Source organism: Theropithecus gelada, chromosome 1 (assembly GCF_003255815.1).
Source record: "Theropithecus gelada isolate Dixy chromosome 1, Tgel_1.0, whole genome shotgun sequence".
Lineage (NCBI taxonomy): Eukaryota > Metazoa > Chordata > Mammalia > Primates > Cercopithecidae > Theropithecus > Theropithecus gelada.
In genome coordinates this window covers 16,716,119-16,731,291 of record NC_037668.1, presented here as the reverse complement: position 1 = coordinate 16,731,291, position 15,173 = coordinate 16,716,119, and the positions used below count along the sequence as shown (strand labels likewise).

Sequence of the window (15,173 nt, the reverse complement as noted above, 5' to 3'; positions counted from 1 at the left end):
GACTCTTAAATGAATGGGTGCTAGCCAAGTGGGCCTCTGTAAAAGTGGAGATTATTGCATGAAAGCCATTTTATGGCTCTTGTCTCAGCTCTTCTGGAGCCAGGCTTGGCACAGGAGAAAGGCTGGAGGGGGGGGTGGTGATGGCAAGCGTCACCTGTGTCCTTGTAACCAAAGTTGCTGCTACCTCTTCTAGTCTGCATAATTGGTTTTCAAACCTATCTCCTCTTTTCTTCTTGTGCATTAAATGTGTAACAAGATGCATAATTTCTGTTCTAGTCAGACCCTTCTTTTTCCTTTCCTTTCCTTTTTTTTTTTTAAGAGACAAGAGTCTTGCTATGTTGTCCAGCCTGGACCCAAACTCCTGGGCTTAAGTGATCCTCCCACCTCAGCCTCCTGAATGGCTGGGACTGCAGGTAATTTTTTTTTTTTTTTCGTAGAGACAGCGTCTCCCTATGTTGCTCAGGCTGGTCTTGAACTCCCTGGCTCAAGCAATCCTCTTGCCTCAGCCTTCCAAAGTGCTGGGATTACAGGAGTGAGTCACCATACCCAATCCAGAATTCTTATTTTTCTTTTTTTTTTTTTTTTGAGACAGAGTCTCGCTCTGTCGCCCAGGCTGGGGTGCAGTGGCTGGATCTCAGCTCACTGCAAGCTCCACCTCTTGGGCTCACGCCATTCTCCTGCCTCAGCCTCCCGAGTAGCTGGGACTACAGGCTCCTGCCACCTCGCCCGGCTAGTTTTTTGTATTTTTTGGTAGAGACGGGGTTTCACCGCGTTAGCCAGGATGGTCTTGATCTCCTGACCTCGTGATCCGCCCGTCTTGGCCTCCCAAAGTGCTGGGATTACAGGCTTAAGCCACCACACCCGGCCCAGAATTCCTATTTTAAAGAGATATATTCTGAAACATTAAAGCAATGTTTCAAAAAATTCAGGGTGGAGGGAGGCTAGGAGGCATAATTGAAACAAAATGGCTTATAATTTTTTTTTTTTTTTTTTTTTTTTAGATGGAGCCTCCTCTGTCACCCAGGCTGGAGTGCAGTGGCATAATCACAGCTTGCTGCAGCCTCCGCCTCCCAGGCTCAAGTGATCCTCCGCCTTAGCCTCCTGAGTAGCTGGGACTACAGGTGCACACCACCATACCTGGCTCATTTTTGTAATTTTTGTAGAGAAAGTGTTTCACTGTGTTGCCCAGGCTGGTCTGGAACTCCTAAGCTCAAGGCATCTACCTGCCTCAGCCTCCCAAAGTGCTAGTATTACAGGTGTGAGCCACATCACTGGTTTATTCTTCCTTCTCTTTAAGCGATAAAGGTAAAGTAGTCAAGACGATAACATTTGCTTTTTAAACACCTTCTGTCCCCAACCTTAGCATCTCCCTGGATATGATTAGCCACTCTTCAGCGCTACCCACTGAGAGGCATGCTTCTGATAAAACTGAGCGGCGCTGCAGTACTAGGAGCTTAAAGTGTTACCACTCCAGAGACATTCACTGTAGCCAGGAGGTGAGAAGAGGCCATCTCGTAGTAACACGAAGAAATAAACTGCTATTGGTGAAGGTTCAAGCATCGATGGCAGGCCAAAGGGAGGACATTTCTGAGTGGATTGGCGGTGGGGAGAAAGTCCTCCAAGTGGTTCTCAAATCATGCTTTTTATAGACAGCCCTGGCAGAGGGCATTTAAAAAAAAAAAATTATTTCAGCCAGGTGCAGTGGCTCACGCCTGTAATCCCAGCACTTTGGGAGGCTGAGGCGGGCGGATCACAAGGTCAGGAGATCGAGACCATCCTGGCTAACACGGTGAAACCCTGTCTCTAATAAAAATATGAAAAAGTAGCCAGGCGTGGTGGCGGGCACCTGTAGTCCCAGCTACTCGAGAGGCTGGGGCAGGAGGATGGCGTGAACCTGGGAGGCAGAGCTTGCAGTGAGCCGAGATCGTGCCACTTCACTCCAGCCTGGGTGACAGAGTGAGACTCCATCTCAAAAAAAAAAAAAAAAAAAAAAAATTCTCTTCTCTGAGCCGTTATTATCCTGAGCAGCAGGCTTTGAACCCACTGTCATTCAGAGACAGTGCATTAAGTGTGGGCAACGGAGTGAACTGGGAAAAACTCTGTTTCCTGAATATAAGACGAAGAAAAAGGCATTTACAGGCTGGGTGTGGTGGCTCACGCCTATAATCCCAGCACTTTGGGAGGCCAAGGCGGGCAGATCACGAGGACAGGAGTTTGAGACCAGCCTGTCCATATGGTGAAACCCCATCTCTACTAAAAAATACAAAAATTAGCCGGGTGTGGTGGCGGGCGCCTGTAGTCCCAGCTACTCAGGAAGCTGAGACAGGAGAATTGCTGGAACCTTGGAGGCGGAGGTTGCAGTGAGCCGAGATCACGCCACTGCACTCCAGCCTGGTAACAGAACGAGACTCCATCTCAAAAAAAAAAAAAGAAAGAAAGAAAAAGAAAAAGGCATTTAGCCTCTCCAGGTGTGCCATGGGCAGAACCTGAGCTAATTGCTAGTGTGTAGGGCCTGGCCTGGCACCAGTCACCTCTGGTAGCAGGTTCTCATTAAATGCTACTCCCTTCACATCTCCTACATACCCCTGAGGAATTGGTCTGTTAATATAAGGAGAAATGAGCAGAACAGGGCTCCGAAACTCTACTTAGCTGGTGAAAATCCCAACCTGTCCAGCCAGTCCTGCCTCAGACCTCCACAGGCTGCTACCTTTATGCCTTACAGGCATTTTGCACACCTTTGTGCTTTTTGGTTTGTTTGTTTTAGTTCTTTTATGCTGTTTGTTTGCATATAATTCTGTACCCATGCACACCAGGCAACCCCACCTAATGCTGCATCAGTCACCCCTACGTTACCCTACTTCATAGCACTTATCTGAAGTGATTTTATTTGTTTGTGTATTTGCATGATTATCAGTTATTCCCCCTAAAAAGTCGTCTCTATGAAGGTAGCAACTTTGCCCTGTTCACTACTTTGTCTACCATATCTGGCTCAAAAGAGGTGCTCCAGAAAGGTTTGTAGATTACAAGAATGAATGAATGAATGAATGGCCATGCACATGCGTGTCTTCCAGAGGAAAGGACGGGTAGCTGGGTGGGAGAGCTGTAGCTCAAAAGGGACTGGGGCTAGTCCTTCTCCCCAGCATGGGCCCTCACTGTAGCCCTCACCTGCACTGCATGTGACCTTCCATCCTTCCTTTCATCTTCCCTATAGTTTTTCTTTTAATAGATTTATTTGAGCTTTTAGTTACAAAAGCAGTACTTATTTTTTTTAAAAAAATCCAAAATTAACTTTGGGAGACCAAGGCAGATCACTTGAGCCCAAGAGTCTAAGACCAGCCTGGGCAACATAGTGAGACCCCCATCTCTACAAAAAAAAAAAATTAAAAATTAGCCAGGTCAGCTGGGCACAGTGTCTCAGGCCTATAATCCTAGCACTTTGCGAGGCTGAGGTGGGTGGATCACCTGAGGTCAAGAGTTCGAGACCAGCCTACCAACATGGTGAAACCCTGTCTCTACTAAAAATACAAAAATGAGCCAGGTGTGGTGGTGGACACCTGTAGTCCTAGCTACTCGGGAGGCTGAGGCAGGAGAATCTACCTTCACTGCCTCCATCTGCAACCCAGATTAGGACAACTTCCCCAACCACCTTGCTGGCTGTAGAGCAAGAGTTCAGGGAGAAATCCACAGGCAGAGGTGGGGGGTGCCATGGAGGAGCTGCAGAGACCAGCCAAGTCAGAGCTCAGGAGCATGAAAGAGGTAGTCAATGACAGACCACAACAAACAAAATAACAGCTTTGTTGTTTTTTTTTTAGTTAATGACTGAATAGTTTTTTATGAGAAGGTGGGGATAAAGTTTCTTTCTCTTTCAGATCTTGTGTGGTGGACTACCCCAAGCCAAGAAGCTGGAGAACAGACAGGAGGCAGGAGATGGAGACCTCAGGAAGAGGAAGAAGGGAGGGCCAGAGGGAAGGGTGAAGGTAGGGTGAGTGGAGGTAGCCAGGACAGGAGGAGGCAGACAAAGACAAGGAAGCAGCCTTTGGAGCCTTCCCTGTGGGGCAGCTGTACACACAAGGCTCTCTGTGATGCCTGGCAGGCTGATGGCACAATGGTGAGGATGATAGACGCAGGATGGAGCCAAGAGGGGTTGAGTGGCACTGGGGATAAGAGAAGACCCTTGGCCGGGCGCAGTGGCTCAAGCCTGTAATCCCAGCACTTTGGGAGGCCGAGACGGGCAGATCACGAGGTCAGGAGATCGAGACCATCCTGGCAAACACGGTGAAACCCCGTCTCTACTAAAAATACAAAAAAACTAGCTGGGGGAGGTGGCGGGCGCCTGTAGTCCCAGATACTCATGAGGCTGAGGCAGGAGAATGGCATGAACCTGGGAGGCGGAGCTTGCAGTGAGCTGAGATCTGGCCACTGCACTCCAGCCTGGGCGACAGAACGAGACTGTGTCTCAAAAAAAAAAAAAAGAAAGAAAAGAAAAAAAGAGAAGACCCTTGCCCTGGGCAGCCACAGGGAGTCTTCCTTGATGGGCACATGATCCCTCACTGATGGGAGCCAGGAAGACAGACACCCAATGCATCAAGGCCCAATTTTGCTCCCCTTCCCTCCACTCTGGTTTGGAAACCTTGTATTCTACTTGCAATCTCAAGCCCAGACTTTACTCTTTTTCCTAACCAATAAAAACTTCACCCCAGAGCTTTTATCCAAAGAGTATGAATATCTGGAATAAGAGGGCAATCTTAGGGAAGAGGTGACCCTGGCTGTGGAGGTAGGAGCAAATGGGCCCACAGTCCCGGGTGTCCCTAAATGCCAAGAGACAGATCCAAATACAAAGATGAGCATTTGGAGACACAGGAGCACATACATGTGCAGGCTTACACAAGCACACACACAGCCACATAGCCACACGCTACACATACACAGGCACTTATGCACATGTCCACACAGGTGTAGATACTCTGGCAGGCACATACTCACAGAGGCGCACACACACACACACGTACAAATACACACAAGCACACTCACAGGCACATTCGCACAGGTGGAAATTCACACACAGGCACAGATACACACTGATGCAGGCACATGCACGAGCAACACACAGGTATACAGGAACACACACATGCCCAGATACACACATCTACACACACCCAGGCACCCACTAAAGAGCATGAGCTGGCCGGGGTCGGCAGCTCACACCTGTAATCCCAGCACTTTTGGAGGCTGACATGGGTGGATCACCTGAGGTCAGGAGTTTGAGACCAGTCTGGCCAACATGGTGCAATCCCTTCTCTGCTAAAAATACAAAATTGTTGGGCCTGGCACACCTGGCAGGTGCCCGTAATCCCAGCTACTCGGGAGGATGAGGCAGGAGAATTGCTTGAACCCAGGAGGCGGAGGCTGCAGTGAGCCAAGATCGCGCCACTGCACTCCAGCCTGGGCAAGAGTGAAACCCTGTAGAAAGAAAGGAAAGGAAGGAAGGAAGGAAGGAAGGAAGGAAGGAAGGAAGGAAGGAAGGNAAGAAAGGAAAGGAAGGAAGGAAGGAAGGAAGGAAGGAAGGAAGGAAGGAAGGAAGGAAGGACAGGCTCCCACACATGCACACTTAAACACATACACGCACACCCCATAATTCAAACACCAGTTGCCCTAGGCCACTTGAGAGTGTCCTGGCCAGCTGCCCTGAGTAGTTCACTCTGGGCTACAGCCCGGGCCCTCCTCCTTCTCTGCCCCACCCCCAGCTGGTTGTATAAATTCCCTCCCTTTGCTCCTTCCCTGGAACAACAGCCTCTAACACCAGCACAGCAAACCCGCCAGGATCAAAGTGTACCAGTTGGCAGCATGGGTAAGGAGAGGGGCTTCCAATCACGCATTGCCTGCTCTGTCTGCCCCTAACTTGGAAGGCCCTCCCCCAGAAAATGCTAGAAAACCTGAGGGGGTAGCTGGGGAGGGAGCAGTGGACTCTGCTTCATTGTCCCCAGTCTGCACACCCCTCCCCCACCACCCCGCTGCATTTCCCAGCTTAGCCAAACTTTCTGAGGAAGGTGGGCAGAGGCACTGCTGGGAAGTGGGATCCTGGGCCCTGACTTGGCTCCATTCAGCAGAGGCTGGGGCCAGGGTGCCTTTCTGCAGCTGGGAAAATCAGACGGGGGCGCTCTTAGAGAACACCACTCGGTCCCTGGCCCTCACATAGGAAAGAGATGATCCTGATTTCAGCCCTGGGCCAACTTTGCACTCCAGGGAGGGAGGTAGGGAGTCCAGGCTTTTCTGTGCCCAGGTCACTCTCTAGCTACCCCACACAGCAAAGCTCTTTGGGAGGGAAATCAGAGACCCCCGCGCTCTTTCACTGGGGACCTGTTTCAATGCCTCCTCCACCCCTAAATCCCCCTTGGCCCTGCTATTCCTCCATCCGTGGGCTCCTGGGTGACAGGCTGAGAAGGAATTGGGGTTTGGTTGGGAAGTCCTTCCCCACTTGGGGCTGGCTCTTCCTCAGCTGGCCGAATGCCCAGCAGCCAGCCTGGCATGGAAAACCCACTTGAGCTTTCCCTGGGTCCATCCCAAACCCAAAGCTGCTCTGAGATCTTGCTTGAGATGCTTCAGATGGGGGCTATTCCCCAGAAAGAGGAATGATGCTCCCTGGGGCTGCGGTGGCATGCTGGGCCTGACCCTGCGAAATGCTGGGGCTGGGGTTGCTGGGGTTGGTGGGGCTGGGGTTGCTGGGGTTGCTGGGGTTGCTGGGGTTGCTGGGGCTGGGGTTGCTGGGGTTGCTGGGGTTGCTGGGGTTGCTGGGGTTGCTGGGGTGGGGGGGTGGGCAGAGGCTGCAGAGCGGGCAGCTCCTCCTCTGCACCTTTACTTCCCTCTCAGTTTCTCCCTGGCTTTGTAGTTTTTGTATCTCTGTCTTGATGTCTTGGAGTTTTTTAACCTCCTTTCCCTTCTGTATCCAGCAACTTCCTTCCCCACCCCCTGGCATCTGGTGCCAAGCCCCGACTTAGCAAGGTTATGTAGCAGAACTGGATCTCTCTCTCTCTCTCTCCCTGCCCCACCTCCAGCCCTCTCTCCGGGCATCAAGCACTCTCTGGCATTCTCCTGTCCTCTGGCACAGCCCTTCCCATATTTACACAGTAACTCACTGTTTTTTGTTGTTTTTTTTTTTTTTTTTGAGTCAGAATTTCACTCTTGTAGCCCAGACTGGAGTGCAGTGGTGCGATCTCGGCTCACTGCAGCCTCCACCTCCCGGGTTCAAGCCATTCTCCTGCCTCAGCCTCCCAAGTAGCTGGGATTACAGGTGTACGCCACCACATCCAGTTAATTTTTGTATTTTTAATAGAGACAGGGTTTTGCCATGTTGGTGAGGCTGGTCTCAAACTCCTGACATTAGGTAATCTGTCCGCCTCAGCCTCCCAAAGTGCTGGGATTACAGGTATGAGCCACTGCACATGGCCTAATTCAGTTTTATGAAAGGACTTTGAAATACATAGTCTTATTTGTCCTCCATATCTACCTAGAGAAGTAGGTAGAATATCATTATTGCCCACTTTTCATAAATGAAGAGGAGAAAATGGAGAAACGGAGCATCAGACCTGGGACTTGAAACCAGGTTTCCAGACTCTGAACGCTGTTGCTGCCTTTCAGCTTCCTAAGTCCTTTGGCTGCTGCGAGTGGGAGTCCCAAGCCCCAGTGGTGGCCCCACTCTGCCTACTCCTGGCTCCTCACTTGCGGCCCAGCTGTGAAGGCAGAGGGTGGACTGGCCACAGGACAAGGCAGGAGACAGGGCCCAGGCCTGTGGACTCCACTCCAGGGTTTCTTTCAGCCTGCCGCCCCGTCTGGGTTATTCTTTAGCCCCTGCTCCCCAGCAGGCCCCAAACTCTGATGCTGGGGTGCTGGCAGCTGTGATGTCCCAGCCCTGCTGCACATCTGCTGACTTCCCTCCTGGAGATTAGTGTGACCCCTCTTGCCAGACTTCAGAGATAGGAAGGGTTGCTCCCTACCTCTCTGGTGGGCAGGCCTCTGGGCTCTCCAGAGTTGGGCCAAACACCTCACTTTCCAGATAAAGGAAGTGGGGCACACCCAGGGGTAGAAACCGGCCTGAGGACTTCCAGCTGCTATTAGCCTCAGACTCTCAGTTATGTACTCCAGCCCTTGGCTAGCAGCCTGGGATCAGGACCCAGGGGAGAGAAAAGCAGGAATTGGCCTCCCCCTGATATAGAAACATCTTGGTGAAGGGAGCTGAGCAGGCGCCACGCTCTCTCCCTGAGAGTGGCTCCCCAAGAACAGTGCCTGGGCTTTGGCCAGACAAGCAGAGAGCTGCACACCAACTGCATCCTTGTGTTTACTTCTCGTAAAAGCCCACTGTGGAATTCTTACCATCTCCGTTTTACAGACGATGCAGAAATTGAGGTCGAGGAGCTTCAGTACTTTGCCCAAGCTCCCCTGGCTAGTCAGTGGCGGGCTGGGGTTGGGCTCCGAGTCTGTGTCATATTCACTACACCACACGACCCCAGCTGCATCAGCCCTCCTCCGGCCCTCCCTGGGCCCTGCTGGACTGTCTGTCTACCTTCAGGTCATGTGTCTCCAGCTCTTCCCAGCACAACCTCACCCTCATCAGGGCTCTGAGGGGGCAGAGAGGACAGGCCAGAGCAATGAGGCTGGATTGGGGACGTAGGCCAGCCGCACTGCCGTGGCCCACTGGGATGTATGCTGCAGGATGTGGGGAGGGAGCCTTCACCCTCCAGAGTGTGGCCCAACCAATGTGCCCCATTGCTTCCACAGCTACAAAATGTGGGAACTGTGGACCCGGCTACTCCACCCCTCTGGAGGCCATGAAAGGTAATTGCCATGGTCTGAGAGCCAGTGCCCTACTGCTGATTCCACAGCCAGGGGTGGAGGGACTTCAGACCTAGCCCCCACCCTCTGGCACACCCAGCACTTCCCCTGCCCTTCCTTCCCACCCTGCCGTCCCTGCGCCTGCTTTCTACCCTGCAGGACCCAGAGAAGAGATCGTCTACCTGCCCTGCATTTACCGAAACACCGGCACTGAGGCCCCAGATTACCTGGCCACTGTGGATGTTGACCCCAAGTCTCCCCAGTATTGCCAGGTAAGGCAGGGCTTGGGCACCAGCTACTTTAAGAGTGTAGCTGCCCTCCTCCCTGGCCCTGGGGCCCCCCTTCCCAGCTCTATCCTTCTTGGCCCTCCCTGGGTATGGATGTGCAGGCTCAACCTGGGACAAGGGGAGTGCTGAAATCCAGCCTGTGCTGTGCTTCCAAACCAAAATAGGTCCACAGGGGCCCCTCTTCCAGAAGCGGACAGAGGCGTGGCCTGGAAGAGCACCCCATCTCCCCACATCCTAGGTCATCCACCGGCTGCCCATGCCCAACCTGAAGGATGAGCTGCATCACTCAGGATGGAACACCTGCAGCAGCTGCTTCGGTGATAGCAGCAAGTCGCGCACCAAGCTGGTGCTGCCCAGTCTCATCTCCTCTCGCATCTATGTGGTGGACGTGAGCTCTGAGCCCCGGGCCCCAAAGCTGCACAAGGCATGTCTTCTGCCCTTGCCAGCTCAGTAGACCACAAGACACCTGCCACCCCAGGCAGCCTACGGGCAGGAAGCCAGACCTAAACCAGCAGCCTCCAGCTCTTACACAGGATCTGGCTCGGCAGCAGGGAGGGAGGTTGGACTTCAGAGCAGAGTCTACCCAGGCATTCTGGGTCATCACCCTCCAGCACGGTGACCAGGGCACTGGAGAAGAGGGAGGAGGCTTCTTGTTTTACTCTGAGAGAGGGAGGGAGCCATTTACTCCCCCTATGCGGTTAGGAGCTCGGGGCTTCTCTTAAAAACTCCAGTCCCTCCCAACACTTTGTTTAGTGCACTCTTGGTGCCGAGCACGTACTGTGTTGTCTACTGGTAATACAGAGTTAACACAGGTCTGGGCCAGCCCGGGAGGAGCTTATGGTTTCACAGGGCTGCGTGTGCCTTCAGGACACACGGGGAAAGGTCAGCGCTTCCTGCCCGGGCAGTTATTAGCAATCTCTCTGACTTTCCCTTGCTGCTCTGTAGAAGTTACCAGACTGAATCTCTGTCATATTCCCACAGGGAGAGTTGTGTCCATGTTTTGAAGGAAAAGATGACAGAGTCAGCAGATAGAAGTAGGAGGAGTATGGCGGTTAAGAGCAGGGACTCCCAGTCCCGTATGATTCTGACACCATTCCCCACCCCTTCCAGGTCATTGAGCCCAAGGACATCCATGCCAAGTGCGGACTGGCCTTTCTCCACACCAGCCACTGCCTGGCCAGCGGGGAGGTGATGATCAGCTCCCTGGGAGACCTCAAGGGCAATGGCAAAGGTACCTGCCAGCATATGTGCTCATGAAAACTTCCATAGCTGTGAAATGTGGAAAGCATTGTTCTGTGGGAGGAGCAGAATGGAAGGGGAGGGATGGAATGACTTTCCAAGGAGAACCAGTGAGCTGGATCCCAGTCAGTATTTTAAATGTTAGCAAGTAACTTCAGTTTTGAATATTTCTATTAAGATGAGTCTTCACTGATGAATTCAGTTCAAAGTTGTAGTCAAAACAGGCCAGGTGTGGTGCTTTATACCTATAATCCCAGCACTTCAAGAGGCCGAGGCCAGCGGATCGCCTGAGCTCAGGAATTCCAAACCAGCCTGGCCAACATCGTGAAATCCCGTCTGTGTGTTGTCTGCCGATAACACAGAGTTGGCACTGGCAACTCTGCACTAAAAATACACAAATTAGCTGGGTGTGGTGGTGCAGGCCTGTAACCCCCACTTCTCAAGAGGCTGAGGTAGGAGGATCACCTGAGCCCAGGGAGGTCGAGGCTGCAACGAGCTGTGATTGAACCACAGCATTTCAGCTTGGGCGTCAGAGTGAGACCTTATCTCAAAAAAAATGTAGTGAGCAGAATGGAGCTTAGACTCTGGGAGGAATCCCACTCCAAAAGTGGGAGGCTGGACAACAGAATACCGGGTACTGAGTCCCAGAAGATATTGTAGGAGAAACATTTCTGCTGTGGTCTGAGAGAGGGATGAAGTTGATAGGAGACAGGGGCACTAGGGTAAAGCACCCCCTGCCACCTGGCCACCTTTGAATGCCTGGGTGAGACCCTTTGGATGCCTGAATTTTTTATTTACTTTTTCTTTTCCTTTTTTTTTTTGAGATGGAGTCTCGCTCTGTTGCCCAGGCTGCTGGTGTGCAGTGGCGCAATCTCAGCTCACTCCAACCTCCACCTCACTGGTTCAAGCTCCTGAGTAGTTGGGATTACAGGCACGTGACACCATGCCTGGGTAATTTTTTGTATTTTTGATAGAGACAGGGTTTCACCATGTTGGCCAGGCTGTTCTTGAACTCCTGACCTCAAGTGATCCGCCCGCCTCAGCCTCCCACAGTGCTGGGATTACGGGTATGAGCCACTGTGCCCCCAGCCATGGATGCCTGAATTTAAGGAGCTGGCAAATCCAGCAGTGGAGGTGGAGGCAATGGGCTTTCAGCCTCTTAGACATGCCTGGGGGAGAGGGCTGGAGGGTGGGGTTAGTGTCTCTACTGCCTCTACCTGCCACCCTACTTCCTTCCCTGTTCAGGGGGTTTTGTGCTGCTGGATGGGGAGACATTCGAGGTGAAGGGGACATGGGAGCGACCTGGGGGTGCTGCGCCATTGGGCTATGACTTCTGGTACCAGCCTCGACACAATGTCATGATCAGCACTGAGTGGGCAGCTCCCAATGTCTTACGAGATGGCTTCAATCCCGCTGATGTGGAGGCTGGTGAGAATCCCCCCACGGGCCAGCAGGAGCCTTGGGCCCACATCCCCTTGCTTTCTGCTCCAAATCTCCCAGCCCCGCACTTCCCTCCTGTGGCTCCAGAATCTGAGGGAGATGGCATAGGATGCACTGCATGCTCAGATTGCTCAAGCGTCCTCCTGATCCCTCCAATCCATTTCTTAACCTTCTGCCCTGATTAGTGGCCTGTCTGCCCATGCCTTCCAACCCCTGATGCTGAGCCTATCCTCCGGCCCCACTCCCACCCCAGGGCTGTACGGGAGCCACTTATATGTATGGGACTGGCAGCGCCATGAGATCGTGCAGACCCTGTCTCTAAAAGATGGGCTTATTCCATTGGAGATCCGCTTCCTGCACAACCCAGATGCTGCCCAAGGCTTTGTGGGCTGCGCGCTCAGCTCCACCATCCAGCGCTTCTACAAGAACGAGGTGACATACGCCCTCTGGCCCTCCCCTCCCAGTAGTTTTGTCAGCAGCTCTACCTAAGCAGGCTTCTGTAATGGTGCTCCCAGGCATCTCCAGGAACGAAAAAAACGAGGCTGCATGCCTTGTCTCTCTTCTCTCAGTGGTAGGCCAACTTCTGCCTGAACCCTAACTGGCCATATTTATTCATTCATTCAAAAACTACTCAGTGAATTTCTGTGCTGGGCACTGTGCTATGTTCTGGGAATGCAGTGATGAAGCAGACACAACCCCTGCCTAAAGGGGCTTTGCATGGAGTTAGATCCTAGTGGCAAGAAGGCCGGTCATCTATTCTCTCCCTCCCAGGTCTGGGCAACCCAGATCTAACCCTCAGTCCCCAATTCTGATAGGCTCACCTCTCTGCCAGCTAACCTAACCCTCCACCCCTCAATGTAGGGAGGTACTTGGTCAGTGGAGAAGGTGATCCAGGTGCCCCCCAAGAAAGTGAAGGGCTGGCTGCTGCCCGAAATGCCAGGTGAGTGCCTAGGGCACGGGAAAGTTGATTCTTGGCCTGGGAAACAAGAGTCCTTAAAGGCTCTACTCGCCCCCGCCCCCAGGCCTGATCACCGACATCCTGCTGTCCCTGGATGACCGCTTCCTGTACTTCAGCAACTGGCTGCACGGGGACCTGAGGCAGTATGATGTCTCTGATCCACAGAGGCCCCGCCTCACAGGACAGGTGGGGGCCCTGGCAGGAGGAGCAGAAGGGAAGGAAGGAAGGAAGGATAAGAGAATCTGGGGATGGGGTGGATGGTCTGAAGCAGCTGGCGGATGATGAGGGAGGTGCAGGAAAAGCAGACATGTGGGCTGCGGGACAGCGCAGGCCCAGGACTGTCTAGGCCAGGGATGGGCATGCAGAGCATGTCTGAAAGGAAAGAGGGATCCCAGTCAGGCAAGCTGCTCTTCCTGCAACATGTGCGCCTCCCACTACGGTCCTCCTTATCCTCTGCACCTCCCCATCCAGCTCTTCCTCGGGGGCAGCATCGTTAAGGGAGGCCCCGTGCAAGTGCTAGAGGACCAGGAACTAAAGTCCCAGCCAGAGCCCCTGGTGGTCAAGGTAAGAGCCTCTCCCCCTACTTGCTGGACCCCTCAGACCCATGCTTGAGGAATATGTGGGGGAGCAGCTGAGCATGCTCTTGGGTTTGGCGTGGTGCCTAGGATCTGTGTGTTACCCTGGGCTCTGACCCTTGGTTTTCCCAAGGGAAAACGGGTGGCTGGAGGCCCTCAGATGATCCAGCTCAGCCTGGACGGGAAGCGCCTCTACGTGACCACGTCGCTGTACAGCGCCTGGGACAAGCAGTTTTACCCTGATCTCATCAGGTGAGAAGCAGACACATGGGCTCACCTCCCCAGCCCTCCTCTTCCAGAGGGGTCGTTTGGCTTTCTGAAGACTCCTTAGGGAGACCCCTGTACCCCACCACACAGATGGCCCATCAAGACCCTGGTCATTCCTTGTTCCTCAGGAGCCTTCCCCTGAAATCTCTGACTTCTCCCTTACCCCGTTCCCCTTTTCCACCAGGGAAGGCTCTGTGATGCTGCAGGTTGATGTAGACACAGTAAAAGGAGGGCTGAAGTTGAACCCCAACTTCCTGGTGGACTTCGGGAAGGAGCCTCTAGGCCCAGCCCTCGCCCATGAACTCCGCTACCCTGGGGGCGATTGTAGCTCTGACATCTGGATTTGAACTCCACCCTCATCACCCTCAGTCCATATTTTGAGCCCTCACTTCCTTGGGGACCTGGCTTCATTCTGCTCTCTCTTGGCACCCAACCCTTGGCAGCATGTACCACACAGCCAAGCTGAGACTGTGGCAACGTGTTGAGTGGTACCCATTTACTGACCACTGTTGCTTGTTGCTCACTGTGCTGCTTTTCCATGAGCTCTTGGAGGCACCAAGAAATAAACTGTTGACCCTGTTCTTCAGATGGCCTTGTCTTTGGGGGCCCGAGGCCTGTGTCTCCTCTTCTGTCTACGCTTTGTATCTTGTACAAGAAAAGGCTAAAGAGGCCTCTGGGGGGGTTATGGTAACTAGTTCACACCAGTGATGCTAATAATGCCAAAATCTCACTTTTATGGCCAGACAGAATCTGAAAATTTTGGGGATGTTTGTCACAAGGAGACCTGGGGGTAGAGAATGTAAATTGGTGTTTCTGAAGTTTTGTTTTTTTAACCCATGCTTTCTTTTAATGAACCTAAAAATCTCACCCATCACTCCCAAGACAATGTAATATGCTCCCTCACACACAGGAGACCCCAGGACCCCTGTTCTGTATAGTGTAATAAATTTCCACTGATGGCAAGACTACTGGGAGAACTCAGTTGTTGGGAGGTTTATTAGGCTGCTCTTGCATTGCTGTAAAGAAATACCTGAGACTGGGTAATTTATAAAGAAAAGAGGTTTAATTGGCTCATGGTTCTGCAGGCTCTACAGGAAGCATGACGCTGGCATCTGCCCAGCTTCTCGGGAGGCCTCAGGAAACTTACAGTCGTGGCAGAAGGTGAAGGAGGAGCACAAACATCACATAGCCAGAGTAGGAGCAAGAGACAGAGAGAGTGAGGGGGAGGTGCCACACACTTTTAAACAATCAGATCTCAGGAGAACCCACTCATGATCTCGAGGATAGTACCAAGGTGGGGTGGTGCTAAACCATTTATGAGAAACCCATCCCCCATGATCCAGTCATCTCCCACCAGGCCCCACCTCCAACACTGGGAATTACAATTTGACATGAGATTTGTTGGAGACACAGGTTCAAACCATATCATTCTGCTGCTGCCCCCTCCCAAATCTCACATCCTTTTCACCTTTCTTTTTTTTTTTTTTTTTTGAGATGGAGTCTCGCTCTGTCACCCAGGCTGGAGTGTGGTGGCCGGATCTCAGCTCACTGCAAGCTCCGCCTCCCGGGTTCACGCCATTC

At 52.6% G+C, this 15,173-nt stretch overlaps 1 protein-coding gene across 4 annotated transcripts; it reads left to right on the top strand.

Moving 5' to 3' along the window:
• The first annotated feature begins 5,757 nt into the window (after positions 1-5,757).
• On the top strand, positions 5,758-14,178 carry SELENBP1 (selenium binding protein 1). Of its 4 annotated transcripts, none has more exons than XM_025383051.1 (12): positions 5,758-5,848; positions 8,773-8,829; positions 8,986-9,098; positions 9,352-9,537; positions 10,224-10,344; positions 11,598-11,780; positions 12,046-12,224; positions 12,654-12,732; positions 12,815-12,936; positions 13,222-13,314; positions 13,459-13,577; positions 13,777-14,178. In XM_025383051.1, the coding sequence occupies exons 1-12, from the start codon at positions 5,845-5,847 to the stop codon at positions 13,937-13,939; spliced, it is 1,419 nt and encodes a 472-aa protein (XP_025238836.1). In that variant the 5' UTR covers positions 5,758-5,844; the 3' UTR covers positions 13,940-14,178. The 4 variants fall into 4 exon arrangements, with proteins under 4 accessions (XP_025238836.1, XP_025238819.1, XP_025238846.1 ...); XM_025383034.1 differs by having other exon boundaries at positions 8,564-8,829; XM_025383061.1 differs by lacking the exon at positions 9,352-9,537.
• Positions 14,179-15,173: the final 995 nt, after the last annotated feature.

Bases quoted from the DNA above. Each gene is read 5' to 3' on its own strand.
- SELENBP1 (XM_025383034.1), top strand. From the start codon at position 8,643: ATGAGGCTGGATTGGGGACGTAGGCCAGCCGCACTGCCGTGGCCCACT. The intron at 9,099-9,351 runs GTAAGGCAGGGC...CCCACATCCTAG, and splicing joins AGTCTCCCCAGTATTGCCAG to GTCATCCACCGGCTGCCCAT. The intron at 11,781-12,045 runs GTGAGAATCCCC...CTCCCACCCCAG, and splicing joins TCCCGCTGATGTGGAGGCTG to GGCTGTACGGGAGCCACTTA.